This window comes from Xenopus laevis, chromosome 7S (assembly GCF_017654675.1).
Source record: "Xenopus laevis strain J_2021 chromosome 7S, Xenopus_laevis_v10.1, whole genome shotgun sequence".
NCBI classification, from domain to species: domain Eukaryota; kingdom Metazoa; phylum Chordata; class Amphibia; order Anura; family Pipidae; genus Xenopus; species Xenopus laevis.
In genome coordinates, this window is record NC_054384.1 from 3,586,674 (window position 1) to 3,601,147 (window position 14,474).

At 42.8% G+C, this 14,474-nt stretch overlaps 2 protein-coding genes across 2 annotated transcripts in view; both read right to left on the bottom strand.

Annotated features, from left to right (window-relative positions):
• Positions 1–6,121, bottom strand: prdx3.S (peroxiredoxin 3 S homeolog). Its single transcript, NM_001092661.1, is given in 7 exon segments — positions 1–202; positions 988–1,153; positions 1,664–1,767; positions 1,885–2,020; positions 4,147–4,288; positions 4,626–4,746; positions 6,034–6,121. Coding segments are annotated over 7 exon segments (756 nt in total). The 5' UTR covers positions 6,070–6,121; the 3' UTR covers positions 1–151.
• Positions 6,122–7,878: 1,757 nt separating this feature from the next.
• The window catches only part of LOC108697147 (alpha-2-macroglobulin), a 38,175-nt gene continuing 31,579 nt past the window's right edge, over positions 7,879–14,474 (bottom strand). The window contains exons 30-36 of the mRNA XM_041570821.1: positions 12,736–12,951; positions 12,544–12,659; positions 11,828–11,918; positions 9,424–9,492; positions 9,217–9,319; positions 8,732–8,773; positions 7,879–8,086 (exon numbers count right to left, since the gene is read on the bottom strand). Of these exons, the coding sequence (XP_041426755.1) occupies positions 8,064–8,086; positions 8,732–8,773; positions 9,217–9,319; positions 9,424–9,492; positions 11,828–11,918; positions 12,544–12,659; positions 12,736–12,951 (660 nt within the window). The 3' untranslated portion in view covers positions 7,879–8,063. The remainder of the gene's footprint in view (positions 8,087–8,731; positions 8,774–9,216; positions 9,320–9,423; positions 9,493–11,827; positions 11,919–12,543; positions 12,660–12,735; positions 12,952–14,474) is intronic.

Genomic DNA, 14,474 nt, shown 5'->3' on the forward strand with positions numbered 1-14,474 from the left:
TACAATGTATTTGTCCTTTATTAAAGAGATGAAGTGCTATTATCATTAGTCAGTCCTCACATGCACCCCAGTCTGCTACTTTTATAATCAATGCCTTTCACTGATGAATGTGAGGCATGTGCCATCGGAAGAATTCACAGCCTTTTTGGGGTTAGTGCACTTTCTCAAAGTAGTCCTTGGATCCTTCTGGACTGGGTTTGATCTGTAAGGAAACGAGAAAGTTTAAGGAAAAACAGCAGACAGTGTAAGGTTGTGGCACATGGGAGAGTTCTGGGTGATTGTCAGGCAACTGCATGTTTCAGGCACTTTTCAACTGCATTCTTGAGCCATTTAAAAATGTGGACTTTAAAGGGGAACTAAAGCCTAGCTAAAGAAGTAGCTAGTAATGTTGTACTTTATGTTTTGTGCTTCTGTACCAGCCTAAGGCAACCACAGCCGTTTAGCAGTAAAGATCTGTGTCTCCAAAGATGCCCCAGTAGCTCCCCATCTTCTTTTCTGCTGATTCACTGATTCACATGCTCTGTGCTGCTGTCACTTACTGAGCTTAGGGAGCCACTCACAATATACAGTACACATAGAATAGAAATGTCACAATATAAGGCTGATTAGTAATTAATACACATAATTACTACATGGCAGCACAGAAACCAGTGCAATTAGCATCAGAATTGAATAATCAGCAAACCTGTAGCATCAGCTTATATTACAGTCCAACCTCATTTTCTGCTGGAAAATTAGTAACGACCCCTAAGCTTAGCTTCAACAGCTGTTCACCTTTTAAGTTAACTTTTAGTATGTTATAGAATGGCCTATTCTAAGCAACTTTTCAATTGGCCTTCATTTTTTATAGTTTTTGAATTATTTCTCATTCTTCTGACTCTTTCCAGCTTTTAAATGGGGGTCACCGGCCCCATCTATAAAACAAATGCTCTGCACAACTACAAAATGTAGTATTGTGTAAGTAGATGGATTTAGGTAAGTACTTACTGTTGGTGAGTCAGGAGTCCAGTTGGCTGGACAGACTTCCCCGTGCGTCTCCACAAACTGAAAAGCCTTTACTAGTCGCAGGGTCTCCTCCACGCTCCTTCCGACGGGAAGGTCATTCACACTCATGTGCTTGATTATTCCATTAGGATCAATAATAAAAAGCCCCCTATGAAAATAAATCAGATTTGATAAAAAGTGCAGACAGAATATAATGCCAAACCAATGAATTTGTGTTCATGGTAGGGATGCACCGAATCCACTATTTTGGATTGTCCGAACCCTTTGCGAAAGATCCGGCCGAATACCGTACCAAACCAATCCTAATTTGCATATGCAAATTAGGGGTGGGAAGGGGAAAACATTTTTTTACTTCCTTGTTTTGTGAAAAAAAGTCATGCAATTTGCCTCCGTGTCCCTAATTTGCATATGCAAATTAGTATTTGGTTCCCGTGGGCAGAAGGATTCAGCCGAATTCTGCTAAAAAAGACCAAATCCCAAACAGAATCCTGGGTTCGGTGCATCCCTAGTTCATGAAGCACCTTCCCAGTCATGGAGGAAAAATCTTAATGCTCTTGCTGTGCTACCTAAATCCAAGCTTCCTGGTAAAGGGTTAAATCCAGTTGCTAGGGAAGCTGGAAACACTAATCCTTTACCACCGAACATAACAGAAACCTACCTAAGAGCGATGCCGGCAGTCTCCATCAGAACCCCATAATCCCGGGAGATTTGTTTATTCAGGTCAGAGAGCAGGGGGATGTTCATTTGACCCAGTCCTCCACTCTAGGTCAAAACAAATACACAGAGTAAGGAAATCAATTCCAAAGGGAACGATGTATTAGGTCTGTACAGCGCCGTGGGCTATGCCAGTGCCATATAAATAAAAAACAACAGCCGTACCTTTCTAGGTGTGTTGGTCCATGCAAGGTGACAGAAGTGAGAATCCACAGACACTGCCACGACCTCACAGTTGACATCATGAAATTCATTGGCCTTGTTACTGAAAGCCACGATCTCCGTGGGGCAGACGAATGTGCTAGAAATATAGAAAATATGTATCACCAGTCTGTTGTTTTACTTACAGGCTCCCGGCAGTGAAAATTTGTATATCCAACGCATATCAAACAACACATATCAAACAATAAATACTTCTTCATCCTTTGGAATCCAAATCCGGCTCATTAAAATTCCAGGTTTTACAGAGTACCAGAAGGATTACCTGGAATCTGCCTATTAAAGGAGAACTAAAGAAGTAGCTAGAAATGTTGTACATGATGTTTTGTGCTTCTGTACCAGCCCAAGGCAACCACAGCCCTTTAGCAGTAAAGATCTGTGTCTCCAAAGATGCCCCAGTAGCTCCCCATCTTCTTTTCTGCTGATTCACTGATTCACATGCTCTGTGCTGCTGTCACTTACTGAGCTTAGGGAGCCACTCACACTATACAGTACACATAGAATAGAAATGTCACAATATAAGGCTGATTAGTAATTAATACACATAATTACTACATGGCAGCACAGAAACCAGTGCAATTAGCATCAGAATGTAATAATCAGCAAACCTGTAGCATCAGCTTATATTACAGCCAGGGAAGCTCATTTTCTGATGCATAATTAGTGACGAGCCCTAAGCTTAGCTTCTCAACAGCCAATCAGAGCCCACTGAGCATGTGAGTGTCACAGACACTTTCCAAGATGGTGACCCCCTGTGACAAGTTTGAAGTCCTGGATCATTGCTGCTATTGACAAGCTCAAACTTTAGCCTCGTGCAATAAGTTCACTATATAAAATAGGCCATTTTTGGCCATTTTCATTTTTAGGGTTTAGTTCTCCTTTAAACTGGAAAAAACAGTATTTTCAAATACTGCCAGAGGGCAGCTGAACCAATAAAATAATTGTTTTATAAAGACGTTATAATGACCTATCATGGATTTAGAAAGCAACCAGTTTTCATAGGAATTTAGCCATGGGAAGCCACAATATATGGATTAGGGTTGCACTGAATCCACTATTTTGGATTTGGCCGAACCTCAGAATCCTTTGTGATAGATTCGGCTGAATACTGAAACAAATCTGAACCCTAATTTGCATATGCAAATCAGCAAGGGTAAAAGAAATCGGTAGCGGCTAAACATTTTTTACTTCCTTGTTTTGTGACAAAAAGTCACATGATTTAAAGGATTCGGCCAAATCCGAATCCTGCTGAAAATGTCATAATCCTGGCCAAATGCTGAACTGAATCCTGGATTCGGTGCATCCCTAATATGGATGGTTACTTTGGTTTTAAAGGGATCCGGTATATAAATTCCAAAAAAGGTACAGTTATGGGACCTGTTATCCAGAATGCTCGGGACCTGTTATCCAGAATGCTCAGGACCTGGGGTTTTCTGTAATTTGGATCTCTGTATGATAAAAGTCTACTAAAAATGAATTTAAGAATTAATTATATCAGTTGGGATCAAGTACAAGCTACTGTTTTATTATTACACAGGAAAAGGAAATCAGTTTAAAATATTTGTATTATTTGATGTGAATGGAGTCTATGGGATAAGGCCTTTCTGTAATTTAGAGCTTTCTGAATAACGGATCCCATACCTGTACTATACTGTGCTTTCACCCAGCCTGGGGTGGTGCATGGAAGCAGTGAGACCCTCTGCAAGAATGTACTGTCAAATCTTCAATGGAAAATGGCTGCTTCATTAGGGATAACAGACAGTGCACAGTCAGGATAAGCTGGAACGCAGCGATAGTGATTCTCTATTCTAGTTCTATGGGTGTTCCCTGCATGGGATCTAATCAGCCTTGGAAGTCTGGACACAAGCAGAAGGCCCTGCCCCTGCCTATTTATTTCACTGAGCAGGAAACCCTGTAGCTACATTGAGTCCATGCAAAGTTCAAGGCCCAGTGAGGGGCACTTTAATTAATGGGTAACTATTTAAGTGATTTCATCATCTAATGAAGAAGCAGTGAACCCGCTCTGCAATGATTTTTACTTGGTCTACAGAGAACACACTGGAGGAACTGGTATAATATTAAAAGCAAAAACCTGCCCTGGTCCAGATCTGCAGCCAATCGGCTTTCACTGCTCTGGTACAAACCAAAAGGAAACCTAATTGGTTGCCATGTGGAACTAAGACTGGGACAAATGTACGTGACTCTTACAAGTCCAGAGGGTAAAAGAAGAGAACCAAATATTTCCCCTTGAAGTCTTCCAGGCTCAGCTCTTTAAACTCCCCATTGACTACAGCCGTGCCTTTAAATTGTGGAGCATGCTGGGTAACGGCAGGAAGGAACCGCCCTGAACCTGTATAAAAAAACAAAAAACATTAGTATACAGGTATGGAGCCTGTTATCCAGAATGCTCGGGACCTGGGGGTTTCCGGATAATGGATCTTTCTGCAATTTGGATCTATGCCTTAAGTCTACTAGATAATCATGTAAATATTAAAACCCAATAGGCTGGTTTTGCTTCCAATAAGGATTAATTATATCTTAGTTGGGATCAAGTACAAGTTACTGTTTTATTATTACACAGAAAAAGGAAATCAGATTTTACAATGTGTGTTACCTGATTATAATGGAGTCTATGGGAGACGGCCTATATTTCTATACTGGGAATAAGCTCAGTGGTTGATACTCACTGGTGCTGAACTGGAGTTTCTGAGCGGCACAAATAGAAGGTGTAACGGCAGTCATGTTCCTCGGCACAGAAGACCCAGCGACCCGGGGGAGTTGCCCAGTAAGACGGCCTGTGCGACCCACCTGCACCCGGACACAAAACAAGGTGGGTTCAGGCACTTTGGCAACACACGGGCAACACTAGCCATTCTTCCTATTGCCAACTGTGCAGTGTATGAGTAGTGCCCTCATTACAAGGGCTCGTGGCCAATCACAAGACAAACTTGGTGCTCAATTCAAGGCCAAAAGAATGGACGACACTCAGTTCAAGGAGGAAGCAAGTTTATTTCACGCCCCACGCGTTTCAGGATTCAATCCCTTAATCACAAGCAAACTTGGTGCACTGGTCTGGGACAATTTAATTGGCAGCCTGCTGGCACGTGGGGCTGGGAGTGAGGGCCGGCTAATTAAATATGTGGCCACACTGATGCTGGACACTGGCACAGGTTTGGGGGGGGGGGGGGGGGGAAATCATAAAGGGGGGGGGCTGCCTAAGTGGCTGCACTGATGCTGGACACTGGCACAGGTTCAGGAGGGAAATCATGACGGGGGGGGGGGGTTCCTAATATTTGATGTGGCAGCACTGGACAGTGGCACAGGTTGGGGGGCACAATCAGGAAAGAGGGGCTCATGTTATGTGACTTGTTGCCAGTACAGTTACACGGGGGCAATGGGGAAGGTTATTTTTATTCCCTGTATAATATTGTACAATTGTACTGCAGGATTTAGTCATTAAAATGTGAAATGTTAAAAAGGCAATTTGGGACAACTTGGCAACTGGAGCACTCGCCTTGGCTACCGAAATACCTTGGGCCTAGTGACAGGTCTTGTGGAACTACAACTGACAGAAAGGTGCCAGGCAGCGACAGGGGCACACGGGGAATACGCTCCTATCGCACTGGCCCAGTAGAAGGAGGGACAGGGAGTCGCACAGGGGGGCAGGGAGTCGCACAGGGGGGCAGGGAGTCGCACAGGGGGGCAGGGAGTCGCACAGGGGGGCAGGGAGTCGCACAGGGGGGCAGGGAGTCGCACAGGGGGCAGGGAGTCGCACAGGGGGGCAGGGAGTCGCACAGGGGGGCAGGGAGTCGCACAGGGGGGCAGGGAGTCGCACAAGGGGGGCAGGGAGTCCGGCAGCTTCACACACAGACATTAGGGCGGCAGCAGCAATTTCTCTTTAACCCGGAGCTCAGCAGTGTAACTCCTTGTGTGCTGCTGAACTACAACTCTCAGTCTCCTCCGGGAGCAGAACGCGCCAGGGTGAAGCCAAGGAGTAACTACGCCAACACATTTGTCAGAAAACTCCAGCCAATAGCATTTCAGCTGGGCCCCAGACAGCAGTAGGCAGCGCACATTGTACATATCCATACGCACCCACGATGCCAATAACCTTCCACAGGACGCCGCCATCTTGCCTGCAGGACACTCTGACCACCCGCCGAGCTCTCAGGCTTAGTGGGAGGAGCTTGACACAGTCTCACGGTTGTTACAGTGCGGGGCGGAGCTTAGTTGAAAGCGAACAGCGTGATAGGAAGATAACAGCTCTCTCATTGGCTGCTCACTGACAGAATGCTGAGTCATAGGGCTGGGTTTATACGGAACGATTCTATTTGTAGGGGATCTGCGAGAGCGTTTTGGCGCCAGTTGTTGCTGCTGAAGCTTTGGTTATAGTCTCTGCTTCAGTTATGAGGGGATGTGTATTGCCCGTACCAGTGGCCACACATAACAGCAAACAAGCCCTGGCCTGACTCACACATTGTTCCTTACTGTGGCTGCTGTCACTTGTTTTCCCTCACGTTCACGTGTGCTTTTGTGGGGAGAGAACAAGGAAATATCTATGGTTTACATTACTTCAGCTTAACTTGTCAAAATGGAGAACTGGGGATGTTTGTTGCTTGTGAGGTAAATCATTCCCAGCTGAGGATTTGTCTGTTTTCTGGGAATCCCATTAATTTCCTCTCAGGCACCAAACATGGAGAAGCGTCAGTTTCCCTGAAAATTGGTTTGGCCAGGTTGCCGCCTTTTTCAACACGATTCGGCCGAATCCTTCTGCCCGGCCGAACAGAATCTGAATCCTAATTTACATATGTAAATTAGGGGTGGGAAGGAAAACGCATGACTTTTTGTCCCAAAACAAGGACGTAAAAAATGTTTTCTCCTTCCCACCCCTAATTTGGATTCGTTTCAGTAGGATTCGGGGGTTCGGCTGAATCCAAAATAGTGGATTCGGTGCATCCCTACAAATTCCCCTAGTAACCATGCACTGATGTGAATAAGAGACTGGAATATGAATAGGAGAGGCCTGAATAAAAAAGATCAGGAATAAAAATATCAATAACAATACATTTGTGGCCTTACAGAGCATTTATTTTTTAGATGGGGTCAGCGATCCTCATTTGAAAGCTGGAAAGAGTCAAAAGAAAAAGGCAAATAATTTAAAAAAAAAACTATGAAAAAAAAAATGAAAACCAAGGAACCCTAAAATGCTCCTGGTGATAAGTGCATCTGCACCTTGTTTCTCACAATTAACTCAAGCCCCAAAAATGCTTAATGATTGAAGAACTTTATGTTATTTATGTACCTTTGTGTTTCCTTTATGCCAAGCTGAGCCGGTGGAAATGTAAACTCTCGCAACCAACACAACAAAGATACTACAAATGTCTCCTTACATATCCTTAATCATTGCTGGATGAACATGTTTTTTTTCAATATGCATCAGTTATTAATACTGCTCTGGCAGATTTTTGTTTTTTCAAAAGAGCAAACTGATTTTTTTATATTTAATTTTGAAATGTGACATGGGGCTAGACATATTGCCAGTTTCCCAGCTGCCCCCAGTCATGTGACTTGTGCTGATAAACTTCAGTCACTCTTTTCTACTGTACTGCAAGTTGGAGTGATATCATCCCCTCCCTTTCCCCCAGCAGCCTAACAACAGAACAATGGGAAGGTAACCAGATAGCAGCTCCCTAACACAAGATAACAGCTGCCTGGTAGATCTAAGAACAACACTCAATAGTAAAATCCAGGTCCCACTGAGACACATTCAGTTACATTGAGTAGGAGAAACAACAGGCTGCCATAAAGCAGTTCCATCCTAAAGTGCTGGCTCTTTCTGAAATCACATGACCAGGCAAAATGAGCTGAGATGCACCTACACACCAATATTACAACTAAATACACTTGCTGGTTCAGGAATGACATTTTATATTGTACAGTGAATTATTTGCAGTGTAAACAGTGTCATTTAGAAATAAAAAACTACATCATAAAAATCATGACAGAATCCCTTTTAAACATAGGAAAGAAGACCCCCATGCAGAATTTATTTTATTGTGAAATATCTCTGCGATGGTTTGTGTTTGGCTGCAGAAATCTGTTATTGATCTCTGATATACCGAGGCTCATCTAGATCTTGTCTCATCATCTAGGAAACAAAATGCAGATGGATGTAAATATAAAAAACAAAAAAGAACCCAACAGACCTTATGGCGTAACATAAATAAGGTTTGTTCTAGTCTAGGAACCCAAAGCAACCAAACAGAATCAAACATTACCTTTTAGTATTTTAACTGACCAGGGGCTGAAGAGTAATACCATAAGGAAAATGGTAGAATAAGTAAAAACAATAAGGAATAAAAAGCAGTAGATTGAGTAGAAGGGGAGAAGGAAGAAACCAGTAGAAATAAGGAGATGTACAATACAAAGTTATATATAGTATCTTGACAATAGACGTGGCAGGTCTAATGGCTACTGAGGGCTCCTGGAGCAAAGTGAAAATACCAACTGATACTGTCTAGAGTAGAAATAGAGAATCAGATCATCGTCCAACTTCTAGTTAACCATTAAAAATATATAATATTAATATATAATATTATATTATCAATAATAAAGAATCCAAGCATCAGTTTTAGGTAAAGAAAGCAAAAGGAACTGAAAGCCATTGAGCCCTGAGGAGAAGATTTCCTCGGCACATTAAATCTGGCCTGAAAGTGCAGTATCAAGGAATAGCCAAGAGGGGCGCTGAGATGTTGGGGGATATGGATGAACTGAATCTGTACCATGTTCTTACCTGAGCTGCATGGGGAGTTGTACTCGGTAACGGCATGTTCCGCTGGAAGCAGAAGAAGAACAGAGCAGTAATTCATTTAGTCATCAATACCTTAGTGTGTGATATTCAAAGTAGGGATGCACCGAATCCACTTTTTTGGATTCGGCCGAACCCCCGAATCCTTCGTGAAAGATTCGGCCGAATACCGAACCGAATCCGAACCCTAATTTGCATATGCAAATTAGGGGTGGTAAGGGGAAGACATTTTTTACTTCCTGCTTTTCTGAAAAAAGTCATGCAATTTCCCTCCCACCCCTAATTTGCATATGCAAATTAGGATTCGGATTTGGTTCGGCTGGGCAGAAGGATTCGGCCGAATCCGAATCCTGCTGAAAAAGGCCGAATCCTGGCCGAATCCCGAACCGAATCCTGGATTCGGTGCATCCCTAATTCAAAGTATTAAGACTTGTACATCAAGTTCATGCTGATAAAGAGAATTATCTTACCTGTCTCATAATAATCATAGACTTTCACTGTGGCCGGCTTAAGGTCCTTCACTACAATGTCTTGTTCCACCATAAATGTGAGGTGAACTGAATCATGTCCTACCTAGTAAGGGATGGAGAGAGGAAGAAAAAACTTCAGTATCCAGTGTTGTCTTCTATACAAATAAAATGAAAGATGCTGAGAAGTCAGAGATTGATGTGACCCACCTCATTCAGGTACAATGTCACCATATCAGTTTGGATCTCACTCCGCTGTATCTTTTTGCTACTCACTAGCTGAGAAAGGGAAACCAGACCTGAGATCAAAGTCCAAAACACACAAAGGATTTCTAATGAATGTTCTTACAAACTGATGTTCTGCAAAAGCCTGGGGTCCAGAACAACAGTATCTAGGAAGTTGCTGAGATGTCATAGAAGGAAGGAAAGTGGAGGACATGTTCCATATATTATAATGGCTCACAGAAGCCATGAATAAGCTGCAAAATATATCCTTAGAAATGTTACTTAGTGATGCTTGGTGCTTAAAGGACCAGTAACATCAAAAAATTTTTTAAAAAAATTCGTTAGTACACAACGAAAAAAAACACATACACAAATTATACTTTAAAAAAGCAAAGTCTTTATTAAGAAATAACTTACACAAACTCTGCTTCCTGTCTTCTACAGAAACGGCGAAAGGGCGACCATCCATTGAGCGGTACTTGATTTCTCCTCCCTGGCTCTCTGCTGCTGGATCCTTCAGCTGCCACATTCTGTGCTTTCTGTAGTGCAGCGGCGCTTCCAGCAGGAACTTGAGGCGGATCTGCGGTGCCGGTGTTCCTGTGGGCCATGATCTCTCTATCACTGCTGTAACAGCTCAGGCCCTACAAGATCCCCCTCCGCTGGGGGAGGTGAGTCCTGGTCAGTTCCCGACAAAACTCTCATTGCTGTAACAGCTCAGGCACTGCTGAGCTGCGGGGCTCTGCATCCAGCTGACTACAAGTCCCTGCGTCCCACTGCCGGTAACGCTTTCGCAGAAGCAGATGGGACGGATGCATGGTGGGACTTGTAGTTTTGTCGGTAGCTGCGAAGCGCCAGAGAGAAACAGTTGCAGCGGGTGTGCGCAGCTGCGAGGGCGCACTACCGGTTGTCCCAGCAAACTGTCCCTTGCCACACAGCCGCCCTACAGGGAACTGACCAGGACTCACCTCCCCCGGCGGAGGGGGATCTTGTAGGGCCTGAGCTGTTACAGCAGTGATAGAGAGATCATGGCCCACAGGAACACCGGCACCGCAGATCCGCCTCAAGTTCCTGCTGGAAGCGCCGCTGCACTACAGAAAGCACAGAATGTGGCAGCTGAAGGATCCAGCAGCAGAGAGCCAGGGAGGAGAAATCAAGTACCGCTCAATGGATGGTCGCCCTTTCGCCGTTTCTGTAGAAGACAGGAAGCAGAGTTTCTGTAAGTTATTTCTTAATAAAGACTTTGCTTTTTTAAAGTATAATTTGTGTATGTGTTTTTTTTCGTTGTGTACTAACGAATTTTTTTAAAAATTTTTTTGATGTTACTGGTCCTTTAATTATGTCACTTGTATCACATAATAATAAGAGGATATTACAAGTCACCATGGAGTTCCATGCACGAACATGGAGAGCTCGACCCAATCCCAAGTAAAACACTTGTTGTAAGTGTAGGGTGCTTATTCGGAAGACCCTTCCCTCGCATAGGGGTCAGTGGGATGATAGCAAAGAAATCCGGATGCACACCTGTTAGTTGCAATTGTGTCCAAACGGTGATTTATTTAAAGCCCAAAATATACATCACAAAGGGGAAACATTTTGGACCCCTCCGGGTCCTTTATCAAGGCTTGATAAAGGACCCGGAGGGGTCCAAAACGTTGCCCCTTTGTGATGTATATTTTGGGCTTTAAATAAATCACCGTTTGGACACAATTGCAACTAACAGGTGTGCATCCGAATTTCTTTACCATGGAGTTCCATGGCTTGTATAGATAAGGACATATAACTCGACTTCTAATATTCTTATACTTCCTATGGAACTCCCTTAAAGAGATACTGACACCAGAAAATAAACTTTTTTTAATATCTATCATAACATTATCTTTGAATGCTCGTTATATTTTTGCCATAAAAAGTATCTGCCCGATGCTTTTACACCTTTCTTACCCCCTTTTTTCCCTATGAGGGGGCTGCCATATTTGCAGGAGTCCGTTAGCATTAGAAACTCAAGACAAGTTGAGAAGGGACAGCCAGGTTGGCGAAACAGTCAGGTTCAGGAACTTCAAGAAATAATTACTTACAAAAGGAGAATTATCAGCAAAAAACGATCAACATGACCTATAAGTAACTTTTCTTGTAGATTAATATTTTGAAAATAATTTTTTTAGTGTCAGTATCACTTTAATTCCCACCAGTCTTAGACCCCACTGTTGAATTCCTTCAATGAGTCTCCGGTCTCAGACCAGTTATAACCTAAATGAAACACTTAGCACCATCCCAAATATAAATATCAACATAATAAGCTCATTTCAGTCCTTCGTCAGAAGAAACCAAAGTTTGAACTTCTTTCTCAGAAGTAGGTAAAATATCCTTGTTCTGCAGGATAGTAACTTACCTGCTTTACTGAGCTCTTCATTGGGATAAAGCCAGAGAGCATCTTAACCTCAACCAGAGCCATGTTGGATTTCTCCCGTGACCCTGTGTATCTGCAAGAACAGCAGTATAAAAGCTCAGCAGTTGTGGGACCCATTCTACCCAAGTGAAGCAACATAGTATGCATAACTTTATTTGTAAAGCACATAAAATACAATAATTTAAAGTACAATGAATACAAGTACACACAGGGAGGACAAGTCAGGTAAGAATTACAAACAGGGGAAAGTTGTGCTCACCATTATTTTTTAAAACCATTAGGCGGGGGTGCAATGAGGGTGTGACCACAAAATACATAGTCAACTACAAGAGGTCCTCTGCACTCAACCCATTATCAATATATTTAAGACAGAGACATTTTGTGCTACTGCTACTAAAAAATGCCTTACCCTTTAAACAACACAGGGATTGTTTGTCCATATATTGCAATATATTTAAGCTGGCCAACTACGTCAAAGTCATCCCATATCTGGCCAGTCCTACGCTCAATTTTATCTGATTCATTAAGAATTCTATTGCTTAATTATACATTTTACAAAGGGACTAAGTCCCCCTGCCCTGTAGAGCTTACAGTCCAAGTGGGTGGATGGCTAACATACAGGGGGAATTCCCTTAGGGCAATATGCAGTTGATGCAAACTTTATTAGGAATTCCACCACTCCACCAGAGAATACTCACTCAATATAAATGTCTATGCTCATTATTGGAACCAGGGAACATGGGGTTGGTGTCTCCACTCGTACTGAGAAGGTGGCATCACTTCTAGGTGGGGGAATGTTGTATCTCAGAACAGTCTGTGCGACAAGAACAAGGGGTTGGACTGGGAATGGAACAGATTGAGGAACAGTAAGAGAGTGAGTGTCCCCTCACCTGTACATACACACAGCCGCTCCCAGTGACTGACACAGAGAACTCCCCAGGGATATCTGACAGTGAGGATTTTTGTAGCAGGAGGCGGTTAGTGTGATCCACATGGAACTGTTGATGGAATCCAGTCTTGGAACTGACTGTGACTGTTACATCTCCCTTGTCAGTGAATGTGGCCTCGGCATACTTAGCAAGAGCCTGTAGAGCTACAACTGTGTCCTGTGAGATAAAGTAGAAAGTTATAATAGAGGGATGAGATAGCAAGTTCAGACCTTTCCAGACCCATCACTGTTCAACCCTTTATCTTTTTTAAAAGGTATTTATTTATTTTCAAGACATTTCCACACATTTTGCATATACAAAGTCAACTTTACAATCCTATTTTGCATTTGTATTTGGTATCTCCTGGAAAATTTTCTTCATTTTCAACCATGGGATCCCCAACCTAAAAGAGATGATTAAAAAAAGGGAAGGAAACAGGAATAAAAGGAAGTAAATAGAGAAAATGAGTAAGGTATAGTATAGTGGGGGGAGGTTACTTATTTTAAAAGGCGATCATACAGACAACAAAACATTTCCGCTAACCCTTTTATTAAAAGAGAGGAGAAAGCATAATACAATGATGACCTCAATTCATTATTTTCTATCTTAAATTAGTTACTGGTACCTAAAGTACCCTTTATGAAACGAAGTAGGTAAGACTTGAACAGTAGTTTCAAGGCAGTCCAGTGGTTGCTCCGGTGTATTTGTAGTCCTGTTTGTGTATGACTCATTTAGTAGAATCCAGAGTGTCCAAATTTTGTTGAATTTCTACCCTTAACTTACCCAAAAGTTAAGGGTAGGAGAGGACTCATCCTTCCATTTAATGGCTATGGCTTTTTTTGCGTGGAACAGTAGGAAGGTGAGTAGCGTACTTTCTGCTCTCGAGGTGGTTGTATCCTTTAGGAAATTCAGCAGTAAAACCTTAGGGTGAAATTCCACCGGCATTATCTAAAAAGCACTAGCCTTTTTAATTGTAAGTTGTGGCCTTAACTTATTAAGGAATGAAATTTGGTAAGTGCATAAAAAGTTAATTTTATTACTAACCCACTGCAAAAGATATAAGTCTATGTAGAAGGCCAGAATAGCAGGTCTATCCTATACCTATGAAAGATGAAGGTGCAGCTGGAAGCAACAATGTTCTGTTTCTAACTTCAATTTCCCCAACTTCCATTTCCCCAACTTCCATTTCTTCAGCTCATTATTGGTGACTTTTCTCGAGAAACTGAAGGTGTGTATGTGGCACTGGAGAAGCATATTGAATGTGTGAAGGCATCTGCTGCACCTTATTATCTGCAGGACTTACACTTACTCATTAGCTCCAGTGTTACCAGCAGTATGATCTCTTACAGACTCATAGTGTCACCTACAGTATCCCCCACCCTCTTAGTTGTAGCTGCATTACCTCCCACTCCTTCACTGTCCCCACAGTAACTCAAGCATCTTTTCTGTTACTAAGATCTCTCATGACATTTCCTTCTTGTCCCCAGCAATAGTTTATACTCCCTCAGTGTCACCTTCAGTAGCTTACACTCTGTCACCTGCTGTACCCTGCAGCCCATTATTGTCAGCTGAAGTATCTCTCACTCGTATCTCACACTCGTATCTCACACTCGTATCTCACACTCGTATCTCACACTCGCATCTCACACTCGCATCTCACACTCGCATCTCTCACTCGTATCTCTCACTCGCTCAGGTGT